The sequence below is a fragment of the Haliaeetus leucocephalus genome, unplaced genomic scaffold, assembly GCF_000737465.1.
Source record: "Haliaeetus leucocephalus isolate CR32 unplaced genomic scaffold, Haliaeetus_leucocephalus-4.0 Scaffold140, whole genome shotgun sequence".
NCBI lineage: Eukaryota > Metazoa > Chordata > Aves > Accipitriformes > Accipitridae > Haliaeetus > Haliaeetus leucocephalus.
Genome location: NW_010972576.1, coordinates 11716230 through 11734228, shown reverse-complemented (window position 1 = coordinate 11734228; position 17999 = coordinate 11716230). Strand labels below are relative to the sequence as shown.

At 37.3% G+C, this 17999-nt stretch overlaps 1 protein-coding gene across 1 annotated transcript in view; it reads right to left on the bottom strand.

Annotated features, from left to right (window-relative positions):
* The window catches only part of RAP1GDS1 (RAP1, GTP-GDP dissociation stimulator 1), a 133969-nt gene that overhangs the window by 17922 nt on the left and 98048 nt on the right, over positions 1-17999 (bottom strand). The window contains exons 6-7 of the mRNA XM_010561037.1: positions 9428-9574; positions 426-554 (exon numbers count right to left, since the gene is read on the bottom strand). Coding sequence (XP_010559339.1) covers positions 426-554; positions 9428-9574 — 276 coding nt within the window. The remainder of the gene's footprint in view (positions 1-425; positions 555-9427; positions 9575-17999) is intronic.

Below are 17999 nucleotides of genomic sequence, written 5' to 3'. Positions count from 1 at the left end.
GGCAGATTTATGAACTGTGCCTGTCTCAGTTTCATTCAGTGATTTCCATGAGCCAAATTTAATCCCGATATAACTTCATGGAGCTACACCAGGATACATTATTTATATTATTAATAAATAATTCACAGTAAGTAGCAGCGCTCAGGAAATACTATTTAGATGATTTAAAATGTGCTTAGTTGCATGGAAGAACGTTAACATAAAACATAAGGTTGTACTAAGCACCCAAATAAATTTCAGTTACTGAAGGGAAAAAAAAAGACAGACATCTATAGATTCTGGAGACAACAAGCAAAAATTGCTTGCTTTAAATTTTGAATGTACCAAAAGGAATGGAACAAGCATCAGTGCAAAGCTTTTGTTAGTCTTAAGATTTAACTTCACAAAAACTGGATGTAAATTTGAGATTAATATTGTGGACTTACCAAGTTCTGCTAAATTGCCAAATGCAACAAGGCACATCTCTGTCAGAGCTGCATTTTGGCAATGAATACCCAACAATTTCACTAAGGTAGGAATAACACCCATATTGATAAGCTGTGACTGCAGGGTATCTACATAAAAAGAAAGTACAACAGTGAGTTAGCATTTCTGTTTGTAGTACTATTCTTTAAACCAAAAAAGCATTTTTTACACAAAGCAACTTCTAGGCTAAGCAGCATTAAAATGTCTGTCTCCTCTACTCTTCTACACTAGGATCTGGTCCAGACTTGAGATATGGACTCATAATTCCCCCTGCCTCTGGCAATGGGACGTATTCCCAGAAATATCCCCTCCTGATCTTGTCATAGGGTATAGTGAATTATGCAGCTAGTGATAATTTTGTGGTTATCAGGTTCCTAATACATGTTGGGTTTGATTCTGAGCTCACTGAGACTAGCTGACTGAAATCAAACAAAACTATATTAGTGAAATAATTATTTGAGAGCTTGTTCCTATATACTGTTTCCCCTTAAAGATCAAAACTGGAAAATTAAAATTAGAATGAATATAAACTGGCACTGAAATAAACATGAAAAGTTTTATAAACACAGGAAGTCACAATGTAGATTATGAGGAGCTTGAGAAAAAAGAAAGTTTAATAAAGACAAAAAAATGGAAGGTTTAAGAAAAGTCCTTAGAAGCCATTCTGATAATATCTTGCACAGGATGAAAGTTTATAGTATTTACAAGTAAGAAAGTTATTGCTCCTAGATGTCTGCAAATAGAAAGATGCTTTGATGGTTAGGCAGAGACATGATTGTTTTAAAGGAGTATTTATAACGATATTTTCTCTTACACATTTTACCTATAACGTAGCAAAGAAGAAAAACATCGTTTCATAGCTGAAGAGAATGAAGCAGACATGAACACACCAGATGTTGTTTAGTAATTTTCCTAAGCATCTTTTTTCCTTTGTTTCTAAGTACTTTAACTATGTTTAAATGGTACAGACTCAAAAGACAAGGATCCAAAGCCCAGTGAATTCAAGAGAATTGTATTACTTCATTTAGCTTTGGGTCAAGCCTTATAGGGGAATTTGGTGGGGTTTTTTGGTGGGGTTTTGGGGTTTTTTTTGTTTGTTTGTTTGGGGTTTTTTTGGGTTTTTTTTGTTTTTTTTTTAAGGAATTAATTCTAAGCAACTGAAATCAGTTGGAGTTTTTATATCTGTGGAATCAGAGCCATAAAAATTGCAGATTTTTACAGGGAGATAAAAACATATTACATCTTAAGTCTAGCAAATTTAGTATCATCTCATGCTCTTGGAAAACTCTTTGCCTTCAAGATTCTGCCAAGTGTGTTTGAAATTTTCATATAATAAAGATTATGAAGAGTGTGGAATGTTTAGTTCATTTATAGTCAGTATAAAATAATTCTATAATAATTATCAGTTTGGTACACTAAATAAGTAAATGGCATGGTTATTACAGGTTATTGGGGATAAGCAGGAATCCTTATGGTTTGACATCTTTAATAAAACTCTATTACTTACCAGTAACTGAATTTCCTTTTTTGGGGGGAATCTCTTCCACAGATTCATGGTCTTTAGAGAAATTTATAAGAATGCCATGTCAGACATCAAAGAGCTGTTGAAGTTGTCAAATTTCAGGTAAGTAAAAATTGCACTAGCGCATGCATTGAATGCCATTTTACCTCCAGCAGATGTGTGAGTCACTACTACACCCTCCTACTTCATTCCAAACTGACTGTAAAAATCTGTCTCTGTATAGGAAAACTGGGGAGAGGGGAGCTGGAATGGTTCTGTGGAGAAAATGATCGGGTAGGAGAACTCAAGTTACTGGTAAATAATCTGGTTTTGTCCTTGGTTTGTGATTGTCTCCTGCAGACACTTAAAAATTCTGAGGGAAAAATGGTAGTCGTGGAGAATAGAACAAAGACACAAACCACAAATGCCATAGAAAATTATGTGGAAAGAAATTGCTTTGTTACTAGACTATGCCTTTAGTCACTTTAAAATCAATTTATCCAACTGTAATGGACAAAGAGACAATTAATCTCTACAGGCTTCATTTGGCAAAGCGTTCTGACATCAGAAGCATAAACTATTTTGAACTGGGTTTTTCTTCTGCTGTCTCTTTCTTAATACGAAATATATAAAAAGTGCAGAGAAGGTGAGTAGAAAAAGGGAAACCGTACCCATCTTTGAAAGGAAACAGGAATCTTAAGAACCAAATAGAAGGCTATGTTGTTGTTCAAGAGAACATGGAGCACCTTGATTAAAGGGCCTCTAGAATTCCCAAGTAGGAAAAAAGGAAAAAGAAAGTATACCAAGAAAGAACAATTATACTGGGTGAAAAGTCAGGTATTATACCTGACTCCATAACAGTCTCATTTTCCTGGATTAGAAGGATGGCACCTCAGCACAGGAATGGCCTACAGTGGTAGGAACGAGATTACAGAAGTTGCCAATAAGGTAAATATTGATGCTCTAATGGCAGTAAGCAAAAGGATAAATTTTCCCCTCTGCCAAAGACAGGACAACCCTGTGAATCACAAAGTTGCATAGGAGGCAAAACCTTTGAAAACAAAAGGCTGCCAGCAGCCATTTGCTATGTTTATACTTAAGCCTGGGCTTGCCATACAAATTCTGAACTTGTCATTTACCTCCGTCATTACCACCAATAGGAGGCTCTTTCTCTAGTAAATACAAGAGCAAAGTCTGTTAAGAAGTTGTTTAAGAGAGAAGTACTAGGCTTCTCACTGGTATGGAGACCCGCAGCACTTTTTAGTTCAGAGAAATTAAAAACATCTAAGTGGTTCAGTCTTAGCTGCAGGGACTGCCAGCAGTTCTCTGGCTGTCCTGTGAAAGACCGCAGGCTGGGTAACTTGGAATAACTGCGTATCTCAGCCTTTCATTGCAGGAAGTGTTAAGGCCCTACTAGAGCAGGAGACAAATTCAGGGGACACATGCACCCATCCTACAAGCAGTTACCTGACACAGGACTAAAGTGAGCCATGAAGCCAGGCAACATCATGTCTTGGGATGAAACAGCATTTCTGTCAGCTTCCTAAGCAGAACTTCATGCATAGTGGGCAGGAAGCATGAAAAACGGAACGCCTCTTCCGAACTTATGACTTGAAGCCACAAAAGAAACTCTCTCCAAACTTACACTGCTATCACGTGTTATCACATGTTGCACTAGTAAGACGCCTCTGTGTTCTTTTGGGGTGAAAGGCACTGACAGTGATGCTGTACAGATGCATATACAGGTAGATAAAAGGCAATCAATACATGCGCCAGCACAAAGAATTACCTACCTAAAACTTGAATTTCAATGGCTCCATGTCCTTCGGTGACACACATGGAAACTCCAAAGAGTAAGATCTGGGGAGAATATCCCAAATTGAGAACTTTATTGGGGGCATTTGCGTTTAAAATCCTGATTTAGGCTCGTTCATGATTTTGGACAGAATTTCAGAAAACAACTAGTCATTTCGTGTTTCATCAGTAACTGTGATTATAATGCTAAAGGAAAAATTGTTTTGTACAAATTGGTGGCATAATTTCATACTCTAGAGAAACCTGCTTGCAATCCCCACATCTATGTTAAATCATCATATATAACATAGAAATGATTGTATCGATTATCTCACTATCATAAGAAACATACTTTTTATCTGCTTTTACATGCTTTAGGTTACTCTGAATTTAAGTATATCTAGGTCTTGAAAGCATGCTAGACATCTTTAGCTGTGATGTAAATGAAACAAAAATCACGGCAAGCATGAGAATTAGCAAAGGTAAGACTTAGAAGGAAGCATTACTGAAATATTGCTGTTAGACCATAATAATGGTGCCATAAATCTCCCTTTAATTTCTTGCATATTTACATAGCTTCTGCAGATGGTAAACAGTGCAAATCAGTCCTCAACATTCATTCCAGTAGCTAAGAGTTTTGTGAGAATAAGAAAGGCTTGGCAGTTGTATGATTTAACATCAGAATGTTACATTTTACAAAAGCACTGAAGGAAGGACAACCTCGATAGACTTAAGTTTAAAATGAAATGAGATGAGGAAGCAATCTATAAACATAATTATTTTTATCTATATATACACACCCATATATAAATATATGTATACGTTCACACATGCACACATGCATCCAGTTAACTTCTGATCTCCAATTTGAGTACCTAAAAGCCAATTGGCCTAGTTCTTCCATCATTTCTGCATTTCTTTAAAAACGCTTTCATGGTTTGTTTTATAAATCTCAACAGACAATTAGCTACCTTATAGGCTGATCCCATTAACTTGTAAATAGTCTTGGCTCACAGGATTATGAGATCTGCAGAATAACTACTCATGTCACTAACTCTTTTACATGAGTGTTTGCATATGATTATTAGTTTTATTAGATTAGTTATTAGTTCTTTACTCTTTATCCAAGCCTGCTTTGCCTCATAAGTAGATTCGTACCTACACAGAGACTATATGTAATGATACCAGTCTTCAGAATGGGAGAATCACAACATACCGAACCCACTGAAAGGTGCCAAAACAGCAGCTTTAAGCATGGGTGCTCTGTATCCCAAATAAAATTTGCATAGCTTGACAAAGAAAGAATTATTACAGGTTTTTGTCAAGACTTGCTTCTTTCAGGATTACGCTATAAGCAAAAACACAAACGTGTGACAAATTTGTTTCATTCCTAGCCATACCTGCAACTTTGCGTTTTAAGGACTAATAATGGAAAGCAGGGATGAGCTATTTCTGTCTTGATTGAATTTGGATGGTAAAATACAATTATGACAGAGAGGGTCAAGATAATCTGGGCTGAAGGCAAACGGATGTGTCCCATCAGAAAAAACTATCCGATTTCTAGCAATGTAATTAAAAATTGACACTTTTTTTTAAGCTTAAAAGAACTGCAAGGGATGCCAAAGCTGAGTTTCTCCTGTTAACATTGTAGCGACTAATGAAATCACAAGATACCAAGGAGGCAAAGGAAGAACTGACAGACAGCAGGCAAAAATAATTCCTGAACACAAGCAGATGGCACAAGAATCTTGTAAAGGAATCTTAGTTTTAAAGAGGGAATCTTAGTTTAAAGCTTAGACAATAGTGTTATGAACAGAGTTACAATTGCAAGCTGAGTGTCCAGAATTGGGACGAGATATAAGAATGCTCCATTAACTTGCTCTGTTTAGGAAAAGAAAATATGACTTGTAGCTACTCTTTAGTTGCCGTTTTTGTAAAAATCATGTGAGATAAATCCCTATGCTAATTCAAAAACTTAAAGTACTCAAGAATGAGCCTCTTGTTAAAAAAATAAGGTGGTAAGTAGCTAAGGAAGTAGTAGCTATTGGAAAAAGAGGGCAATTAGTTGACTGGAAATGATGAACTGTTTAGAATCAAATAAAACAATTTATATACTCTTTCCTCATAAAATGCTAAGGATTAGAAAATATTAGGGTGTTCACAGATAATTGGATGCAACTAAGGACGAAATGTGTTGTAATCGTCCTTATCTGGATAGCTAGTGCAACTTAAAAGAGTACGAGTCATTAAAAGCGGTAAAGAAATCTTCAAAGTCCCCACCTGTAATTTTGTAACATAACATGCTAAGCAGGAAAAGATTACAGAAACAAGAAAAGAGAAGGTAGAAGTGCTATTTCAAAGACTGAAACACTTCCTTCTTACATTTAATATTTTTTCTTTTATTTGTGTCCAGTTTGTTTCTGTAACTACAGAGAAAGCAATCTGGGACATTAGGCTGCAGTCCCATGCTCCTCATCCTTCAGCAAAACCAATGCAGTGTTTATCTTATCTTCTTCGTAAGTAACATGGGATCAAGCCTGTGCAAGTAAATCCTAAAAATGGTATCCGCTAATCTGTGAGCACAATTAACTGTCAGGGCAATCTGAGTTTTCACATTTAGCAGGTCAGCAAAGAACTGCATTTACTCAGAATACTATCCACCTGATGCTGCAATGCGTGGAAGTGGTTGTCTTGGGCTCATATTTGACATTGACTGTTGTCTTGAAAATTTACGATGGTCCACTGTCCTGGTTGCAGCTGGGATAGAGTTAATTGTCTTCCGAGTAGCTGGTACGGTGCTATGGTTTTGAGTTAGGTATGAGAAGAATGTTGATAACACACTGATGTTTTCAGTTGTTGCTAAGTAATGTTTAGTCTAAAGTCAAGGATTTTTCAGCTTCTCATGCCCAGCCAGCAAGAGAGCTGGAGGAGCACAAGAAGTTGGGAGGGGACACAGCCAGGGCAGCTGACCCAAACTGGCCAAAGGGGTATTCCATACCATGGGACGTCATGCCCAGTATATAAACTGGGGGGGAGTGGGGCTAGGGGGGATCGCCGGTTGGGGACTAATTGGGCATCAGCCAGTGGGTGGGGAGCAATTGCATTGTGCATCACTTGTATATTCTAATCCTCTTATTATTACTATTGTCATTTTATTAGTGTTATCATTATCATTATTAGTTTCTTCTTTTCTGTTCTATTAAACTGTTCTTATCTCAACCCATGAGTTTTACTGCTTTTCCCGATTTTCTCCCCCATCCCACTGGGTGTGTGTGTGGGGGTGAATGAGCGGCTGCGTGGTGCTTAGTTGCTGGCTGGGGTTAAACCACGACATCCACAGGTGGTATTTTTAGAGCAGTTCACAACTATGGTCCAATTGTACTTGTGGCTCTTAAAACAAAACTGGCAAGACAGGTCAACTACCCATCTCTCCATTCACATGCTGTAGGTATGGTCACTGAGTTTTCTTCTAAAAATTTAATCCTCTCCTTTATTTGATTTGATTTTATTTTTTTTTAAATATTGATTTGGCAGATTATTTGGGGTTTGATTCAGTGGTTGCCCCGGTCCGTGAGCAAATTCACAGTGGAACTACAGGACACAAGTCTTACACAGCATACCAGTGGGTGCCGGGCCAAACAGGAGCTGGGTCCCTACCAAAGGTCCTTTCTCCTGGAAACCACCAAGTATGTGGGGTAAGGTGGAGGATTTGGTAAGTCCCCAGCATTCCTCCCTGATATGTAGTAGGACAGGGTGGTGGTGTGCACCCCAGTCTGGGAGCTGGGAATACTCCTGCATTTCTCACTTCTCACATTGCTTCAGTGGCTCCTGTGAATATTGCGTCAGTTCGTTAGTTCATGCGAGATGAAAGATGTCATTTAGCAGAGTAGAGAGCAGCTAGTGAATCTTCCTGGTTGTCACTGAACCTCACAACTGCTTTATATTGATTGCATAAGAGTAAGCTATCTTACTAGATGGAATGAGTCATTTATTCAATGTTCATAACAGTTAAACTGTTCAGAAGCTGCTTGTTTGGGAGATTTATCTCATAATTAGTTTTCCTAGGGAAGATCTGCTGGGAGCTTGGTCACTGAAGCAAAACTGATACGGTATCTCTACACAGCACTTTTGGACCGGTCTGTCTTGAGCTACCAAATATATTGGATGCTCATTAGTCTTAATTAATCCAGAGGATTCTGGTATCTTAGAGGTAAGAATATCTAGTTGCTCAAAATATTTTAACAAATAAAGAAAATATGGAGTTAACACTATGAAATGTAATAAACGTGACACTCATGCAGACATCAAGCAAAACAGTTCCTGCAAACTATATCAAATAAAGGAACTAGAAAATTGCTATTTGGAGAAGGAAGAAGTACTGGAAACAAGTATTCTTAGATAATACTAGGAAAAGAAGAGAAAAAAAGAATCTAAGAACAAGAGGAAGAGATGAGACATATACAACAGTGATATTTGGAGGTGGATAAGTAACATTAAGAGCTGAGAGCTCCAGAGAGATGGCACAGAAAACACACAAAGAAACTATGCTAGAAGAGATGGTAAAGCAGATTAAAAATTTATACAGTAAGGGTTAAAAAAAAAAAAAATTAAGCCTGTGGACCATCCTGAAAGGTAGAAGAGTTTCGGGGACATAGGTTTGGAAAGTGAGTTACAGCAAGTGATAACTTTAAGGAAATGGTGAGCAGCTAATAAAGAAGCTATTTCATCCTAAAATAAAACACTACAATTCAGGAAATGGGCATGATTGAAGAAACAATGTGATTAGCTAACTACATTTGCAATCTGTGCCATTACGAGTCAGGAGAACAGCCTCTCTTTAGCTTTCCTCATATGTCCCAATTTTCTTAGAGATTCAAATTTTGAAAAACTTAGAAATGTGTGAACTCTGTAAAATATGCTTTGGCATATTACCACACTTGCGTGCAGAAGCCAGCTAGGTACTAAAATATCGGTACGTTTGTACAACTAGTGTAGAACACTATTTTCTTACCTCCGGTGGTCAAGGATTTCTCATTTAAGATACTGTCTTGTGTTTTTGTCCCAGCCCCTAAACATCTCCATTTAATGGGATAAACTTATAATTTGTAGACACAGAACAGTGTTGAACACACACATAAATTATTCCCCATTTATCTTAGAAGAAAGTAACGTGGTTTTATATACATTTCACAAGGAGAAAAATGATTAATGAAAATTGTTTGGCATACATACCCCCAAATCATCAACAAGACAACACTGCGTGCCTGCAACAAATTAGTCTTATGGTGTTGTTTGATACTAAATGAAAAAGAGAGGACTTAATGTAGCCTTCTAGTTAACTACTGTAAATTTTTTTTTTCCTAAGGTGTATGATACATCTCCATGTATTGCTTTGAGACAAAGAAGTAAATTCCAGACGTTGATTTTAAAACTTTAAATTATTTGCTATATGGAATTGCATCAGGAAGATATCTAGTATTTTGGGGAACATAATTTTACTGAAACAGAATATTGTCTATGTGAATTGAGGTACTTGATCTTTTCAGAATGACTTAGTGTTAGTATCCACAATGTAAACCTACAGTTGACTTTAACTTTTATCTTTTTTCTTTTTTGGATGGGGTTGTTCTCCTGGTAGACATAAAGCAAATTTTTGGTGTTGTTTACCATTCTCATTGCTATAGTTCATCAGCATGCCACAAAAGACAGTCAAGAGCTTCTCACTGGCTGGATCTGTTTTACTGCACAGTGACCTTATATGGTCTACTACAATATGTGCACCACCTGCATGGTCAACTGCGTTCCTGCCCTCATCTGTAAAACAAAGAGTTACATTAAAAAAAAAAATGAAACCGAAACCCACCGTAGAGTCCCGAACATAACAGTAATCATACAAAATGATGTTTTTAAACAGAGTGAAATCATTCCTCCAGTGTTGTCAAATTCATCTAGAGAGATGCTTGAGGGCCAGCTTTTAGTGCAACAGAGCTAGGAAAGTGAAAACACCTACAACAAAAGGGATTAACCACCTGGCACTAATACCTTTGTAAAGAAGTTCAGTGTTTGAGGCAGAGCCACTGAAGCTGATAAATAATATTCTGAAGATGCACTGGATTTTGCCAGAGAGAGGTTTTGAGCACTTTACAAAGCCTAGTCCATACACTCTTGTGGACCAGGTAAATTACTCTTGCCATTATGCAGATCAAGAAATTGAAATACAGAAAATAAATTGCTTAGGTTACTTAAAAACAAAATGAGGAATAAAATGGACAAAGAGGACAGAGGTACTAGTTCCCAGTCACAAACTCTGTTCATGCACTCACTCTGCCACACAGCATCTTCTTTGTACTTCTATGGCTGAGGTTTAATACTGCCATCAGATTCTTTTTGTATGGCTAAAAGAAAAATTCGTTCTGCATCTATAAAAGACTACAATGTTCTGAGGTGTCATAAATAACACACCATAATCTTTGTATGGAACTCTTTCTGTATAACAAATCAGATCTGATGTATCAGTGTAGGAATAAAGGAAAAAATGGCCATCTATTACAGTAATTGACAATACTGCTTCCGTTCCCAGCAGGCAATCAGCAACAGACAACAGTCAATAACCTAAATTCCAGGGTTTCCAAACGGAGAGTCTTTCAAGTGAGCTACAGTTGGGATCAGCTGGAAAATCTGGATGGAAACAAAACCTTGGGGGGAAAATCACTAAAGCAAAAGTTTTGCAAAATAAGAAAAACCCCACCCCTCAATTTCTTAATGGCCCTGAAGCAAATCTCCTCTTTCCTTTGTTATTCTCCACTCTATTGTCACTCCTCTCTCTCCCCATCATATGTGGAGGTCAAGCTACCAATTTTTCCTCATTCTGCAATGTATGAAAGTTTCAGTATGAAAACCAAGGTTGTCGACATTTATAATACGATCTTCCACTTTAAAGTGTTCCAAAGCTCTGCAAAAAGAAGTTTCTGAATCTTCCAATTCTTGTTCCAATACTATCTATGAGGCATATACACCCCTTACATACTATATATATATATATAAAAAAAGGATTATAAGTATTGTATATACACCTACACTATATATAGTCATAAATACAAATATACATATATACATATGAGGGGTATATATAGGGACTTCAGATAATTTGCTGAGTAGAGCTGAAGGAGGAATAGTAATTCTTGGTGGATTTTAACTATTAAATTTATTATCAAAGTAATAAGTGTTTTGCAGAATAACTGAGATAACATGCAACAGAGGATAAACATCACTGCCATGACAGTCTCCACCTTGGAGATGATCAGGACATCAGGGGACTGTGTTTCACTGCAGGTATGTATATTCCATTTTGAAAAAGGAGAAATTGGAATCTGTTTACAGTCAAACAAATTGAAGATAAGATTCTGTGTCAAGGAAGGACTATAAAAAAAGGAGAAATATAAAAGAAATAAATCGCTCGCATCCTTGATGCAGTGACAAACATAGGCATAATGCTGAAATGAAAGGAAGTCCTACACCAAAATACAGTGAGACAATATAGTCAGGTGTTCAGATTCAGTGCTTATGTTTACCAAATCAGCAGAGAAAAAACCCCAAACTTGGCTGGAATATTCCAGCAGCCTGTTTTATGTATCCTCTTCTCATATTTTCTGTTACTAAAGTTATGCAAATACATGATTTTGTACTTGACTCACCTGTTTTGTGAGTCAAAACAGGTGTGCAAAATGAAACTGAATCACTGATTCTGGATTAGATACATCTGATTGAATGTGGTCCTCAAATTACTATAATGCGATTGAAATCAACAAACTAAAACCATGATAAAATTAAGCTTGAGATAAGAATCAGGTGTCAAGCTTGTTCCCGTGTCTTGATATGGAACTGCATACAAAATATGTAAGCAAAGAATAATATAAAGGTAGAGTCAGGTGAGGGTTTGGAAGCAAGGGTTAAAAAACCAAAAACCAGTTACAAGCCAAGTTCCTTACCTGGATGGAATTTGGCACAACTCCACTGAAAATAATAGTGTGATAATATCTTACAACAAATGAAAATCTGACTCGTATATCCTTTTACTTCCATTCTCTCTGGTTTGTCAAAGAACTTATATATCAAAACCTGCTGTATCTTTAAGTACATAAGAGTCCCTCACTTCAAATGCATGACAAAATTCTTATCCATGCAATATTTTTGTTAGGTAGATAGTTATCAGCTTCTGCTGTACAGACAGCAAAAGTAAGCCAGAAACAAATCTCACTCCAAGAAATGTGTCTCTGTCTCTATAGTATACTCAAAAAGTTAGGGTAAAATGAACTTCAGGATCCCTCCCAAGTAGGTGGCAGGCTGTAAGTGCCAGACTTTGATGCGACTGCATTGGCTGGTAGATTGGTAAAAGAGATGCCTCGAGTTTGTTGCTCTACCTCTTTCCCATGCTGGAGCTCACCCTGCGTAGCTGCTTCTCTGCCGTAGGCAGCTGGGTAAAGAACAGACCTGGGCTAGTGCTATAATTAGGACCTCCTGGTGCTGCCTTCTTAGGCCCAAGAGGATTAACTCAGCTCATTAGTGCAGGGCCACAAAGAATCCTGTACCAGATGTAGGAGGAAAATTCTGAAGTTCCTGACTACCCACTCCAAGCTCAGGCTATGACACCCTGTTGCATTCCCAAGCAAAAAGCATATTTCTGACTCAGAAAGCTCAATGTACTTATTACCCACTCACTTCTCCCTGCTCTGTCGCTAAGAAACAGATTTTGCACACAAGAATACTCACCGGCCTCCAAATCGTTTAGTCAAAACAAGACCACAGCATGTTACTGTGTCTTGTTCTCAATCCAACTATTACCATGCAGTTCAGCAGCTCTATGAACTCCCACACTTAATGTGCTTCCAGCTTCCCAGAAGCTGTGTTGAAATTTCTTCCTGTGACCTTTTTAAATAAACATTTGCTATTCCTAAGAGATCAGTGATTGAACAGTTTAATGAGCATTCACATTTCTGCTTAAAAATGCTTCACTACAGCTCACAAATGCTGTTGTATAGCTTTTTTTTAAAGTACACGTAATACTGTTTAAAGATGCCAGAATGACAACCCAAGAGACCAGAGGGATTTTTTTTCCTACAAAATGTACAGTGAGATTTATTACAGAATGAGTTATCACTTCCACAATGTTGTTTAGCCCAATGCAACGCTATCATCTCTAAGAATTAGTACAGTCTCTTTTTCTATCTTGAGTTGTTCACAGGAGTTTTATGCAAAACTGGCTTTTAATGTGGATTATCAAATTACTGTGACTGCTCACGTTCCCCCTATGAAGAAAGTCTTGTCAAATTTCCCTGTGGCTCAGCCACACCTGCTCGTATGCATGCCCAACTCAAAGACTTAAAATTTTTTTAGTGCGTATGATTGGTAGGTCTTCAAAACGGAGCACTTAAGTTTCAATTTGCTTTTCCCAAGATGTGTTTGCATAATTTTCAGTTTACTAAACCCTAAACCAAACCACTAAGTCATAAAAGGTTAACATGAAGAAAAGAATTAAAGCAACAGCTTAAAGTATGAAAACAATGTAAAGCATAAGCTATATACAGGCCATGATTTATTTCTAAAACACATGCACCAATACTCTGATTTTTTTTTTTTTATCACTGTAAGGTTATTCTTTCTGGGAATATAGTTACATCAGGCAAAGGGCGATGCCATATACAGGCAGATATCAGAAAATATTTTTGCAAATAGCTTGCCTAGTCCTCTTTAATATAAACTTTAAATTAGCTTTGTTGTTTTCATACTGGGCCCTTTTTTTAATATAAAGTTTAAGCTCTGCCAATTCAAGTGACATTAAAGAAGCAGATGCATCTCATACAGATTGGGGAAAAAATATTTCTTTTTAATGTTCTATTAGGATATAGAGCTGTGTCTTCACAAGAAAAAAAAATATAGTTTCACACAGTTCTAAAAACTCGTGTTTTACCCAATTTTTAATAAAGTTTTAAAATATGTTGGTCTGGTTCCTCCATTATTCCAAAGTTTTCTTTTAGTCACATCTAATATTTAAACTACAGTTTAGAAGTAATTTCTACTTCAGAAATGATCCTGGTCCTCCAAAGATGCACACTGTTATTTAAGTGTGTATATGGTGAGTAAACCCACAGGCTGGTAAAAATTAGGTAGGTGTCTACGATTCTGGTGATGATGGCATCATAGCTAGTTAAATAACAACTAAGTAAAAGCACAGAAAATTATGTTCAGTATAGTGACGTACTGAATGGTTGCTTGAAAGCTTGTCCATTTTTTTCTCACAAAAAAGGTAAGGTATGAACACCCCATATTACCTTTGCCTATCATATCTTTACATCATGATGGCCACGCTGCCGCTGCTTTCCAAACAGTTCTTTGCTAAGTCTTTGTTACTGTATCTTCATTCTGAAATGTGAATTTTGTGTTTCACAATACAATTTCATATGTAATATTTCTCAGTAGGGGCCCCATATTGGTTTGCAGGCTCAAAATGCATAAAATAGATTTAACCTTTAAAAAGTACCAGAAATCATAAGTTACCCTGTTGTTATAATGTTTATTATACATGTAGGCTTCAAAAATGTACCCATTTCTCAGATAATCAGCTAAAAAAGTGTTTGAAAGCATTTCTTAAAAATGATCTTTTGGGCTTCAAATTTAAGAGTTGTACTTTGAAATGCTCTGGTTTTGTCTTGCAACTGGAAATCTGAATTCTCCTTTCTCCAATTCATGTTCTACAAAAGTTTATTGGTGCACATAGTTGCACTGGTATAAATGGTACAAGTCAGTGAGGGAAAGGATGATTTGAATGATCAAGGTCACTGATTTGTATAAACCAAGCCTCCAAGACAGCAGCTTTTTGTGACATGGAAAAAATACAATATTTCTTTTAAAATTCTTTTACTCTGCATGCAATTGGGTGTAATGATCAAATCATTTAAATGACATACTGCCATTTTACTTTAAGTAAGTGCTTCATCTTTATTGCATTTGGCTACAATCTGGCATTCTTTTTGACCAAAATATTGCTTAGGTTAGACCAGTGCTTTATCAATAACATTTTATTTAATTTTTTTTTTTAAAGATGAACTGATTTACTGTAACCCAAGGTGGGGGAAGGAAGAGTTCTTTCCACATGTTCTATTTTTATTTTCCTCTATTTTTTAATTAGATCGTCTTTGCATGGTTTTTGTACTGAGGCATTCATCTGCTCCTGCTGCTTATTCTTTCACCTGAAGTCATAATCTTCTGTGATATCAAACTGGCTGCTGCAGAGGGAATTATGATGTGACATACAGAAAATTATGACCATGCATGGGGAAAAAACAGCAGGAGTAGAACTCCAAAGGAAGAAAGGTCCTGCCTATGTTTTCTCTCTTCTTAAGAAAATAGAAAATATTCAAAAACACTGTTAGAGGCAAATGCTTAGTTAGTGCAAACCACGTTATCTATGTAGACATTAGGAAAAACATTGCCACCTATATAAACTGGGAATTTACCATTTTTTTCCCTGTCTGAACACTGTAAAGATAAAACTTTTAATGCGATGCTGTCATTCAGTTTTAATACTTTTTACCTTCTATCTGTTTGTGTATGCTTTTAAATCACTGGATTCTGGACCCTGTCAATTCTTTGACTGCAAGACTACAGACTACAACCCTGTTACAGAACACAAAGCAGCACTGCATTAATTTTACTTTTTCAAGGAAAGTAAGCTTCATGTAATTATATTGCACTGTCATTGTTTGCTGCTTTTTCCATGTCTTCTGTGCACTTGTCTACAAGGGACAGGACACAGCAATTCTGTATTTTGAGATTCATGTTTTAATAATGTGAAAGATTATATTTTGGGGATTGCTCTGTTTATCTTGTACTGAAATTTCCTTTCCCTTTATTTAATTCCTTCAGGAATTATAAGACTCTGGTTACCAGAAGTACAGTTTTGTTTTGCTTATTGATTAAAATCAATCAATATAGCCTTAACATTTTTGCTTTATGAAGAAAAAATAATCTTGAATTAGTCATGCTTGCTTCAGAGATAAACAGAACAGTCTTGTAATCAGTTCTTCTTAAATTGCTGGCAAGTGTCCTCAGCCCTAACTCCAGCTGCATTGAGGGTATTGTCTTGTAAGTTATTCTTTTAGAAATTATTGCTAAAATAGTAAATATGTAAACAGTAAACTAGAAATGCTAACAGAACACTGCCTTTTAATATAGTGCCTTCAAGGACTGAAAATTATCTTTTTGAATAAAACTGTTGCCAGTGTATTTGCTGGCTAATGACAACTGACGCAGTAGCGTACTGGCCCTCTTATGCAACTGGTTTATTCTAACAAATACAATTTTAAAATGTTGTATCCAAATGGAGATCTAGGGGTATTTTTGGTAGACTCCTTATAATATGTTCAACGTGTGGACCATAGGATATCAACGCCAACAAGCCCTAATCTCTCTCATGAGTGGGATTTCTTTTGTCTACAGAGTCAGGAGTTTGGCAGAAGATTTGAAGGGATGGGTAAATGTGCCAGTATCGCAATCTCCCTAATGTTATGCTTGAGGCAGTAGTCAAATGCAAGCCAGATTTAAATCCACAATTTAATTCCAATAAAGTTTGCTTATTTTTCATATTCTTATGTCAGATACATATGAGAAAAATCATGTGTTTCTGATTTCAGACAAAAGAACAGTGATGAGTTTACTGTTCAAGACTTTTTAATACTTCACTTCCAGTCAAATTCTACTAGTGGACCTAAGATTTCATTATAACAGCAGAAATGTTTTTAGCAGCAGCAAGACATAAAATACCACTTGTCTCAGTACTGGCAAATGATTTGTTCTGGATTCCAAGGAGATTTTAGTTTTAAAGTATAGTAATTTCCACTGCTGAATTCTATTTGAAAATAAAGAAACTGACCAGTAAGAAAAAGTTCTACTAGATACGTAAAAGTCAGGTAAAGGCCCTCAAAGTTGAATGTAGCACTTCCCTCTGCCTTCCTTTTCATGTGCACTATGCTTACAGTAGATTCTTCAATTGATTTTATAACTCTATGCAACTCCTTAGTAATTCCATTGCAGTCAAACAAATTACTCTAGGTTTATGAGAGCATAAGTCAGAGCTGAAGCCAGCCTATGCTTAGTATTTCATACAGCATGAAATAAATCATGGAATCCAATTATACAGTAAAACATCAGGCAGTTTTTCTACACTGGTAAGTAGGCATTCATAGCATCTCATGCTATTAACAGAATAAACCTGCACACAGCAATTAATTTAGAATTTTTACTCCAGGCCTTGAGTGCGATGTTGTCTCTCAGCTTCAAACTCTCCAAGAACAAGGGTGTGAACTGAGTGTGGCACGGTGACAGTCCGGTGCAGAACAGGGCCGTTCTGCTGGGTGCTGCTGAAAGGAGCTTGGCAGGAGGCTTAGCCTGGTACTGTGGGAGAGTGGTACTGCTAGCTGAAGGAGCTCCAAGGAGCTGTGGGTCTCCACCAAAGCCGCCAGAGGAGCAGTCTCAGAAAGCGTGTAACCCACGGGAGTTTGGAGTAGATTGGGAAAAGCCCAAGAAGCAAAAAACCAAACGAAACCAAAAAAAACCAACCCCACCATAAAGCGTATTTGCAGATCCTACTGGGCCCTGGGAAGAAAGGAAATTATTCAGAGAAGTGAGAAAGTAACAAGTGGCCCTGGGATCTAGGAAAACCTGGGGTGAGTCTTGGGTTTGGGTCAGTGCTATCCTTGCCCAAATCATAAAACCCAGGGGGAGTGAGAGGTCCTGGCCTGCTAAAGCAACTCCAAGCAGCAGCGGGCAGGCCTTTGCTTGTTAGTGTGCAGCCTGCACGGAAGAGCTGACCCGTAGAACATTCTTGTACCCGAAAGGTTGTAGGGTACAGCCTGAGACAGACCAGCAAAGTGTTTTGGTTTAGGAAATCTTTTGCCTCCTTAGCAGAAGGCAACCCACTCATTTGACCGGAGGGCAACTAGCAATGCACCGCGACTGCAGAACAGCCCACACTCAAGAGGCCAGGTGGGGCTAAGAAGTGGTTGACAAACTGGACGCTGTCTCAGGTAAGTGACTCTTTTCTTTCAGGGAAATGTGAATGCTGTTGTAGACAGGGTATTCAAGGCACCTACCCTGACTCCTCAGGCCATTCTGCTGGCTGGACAACTACCCAGTCTCAGGATCAAGGAGGCTTAAAGATCAAATTTGTTCATACACACTGACA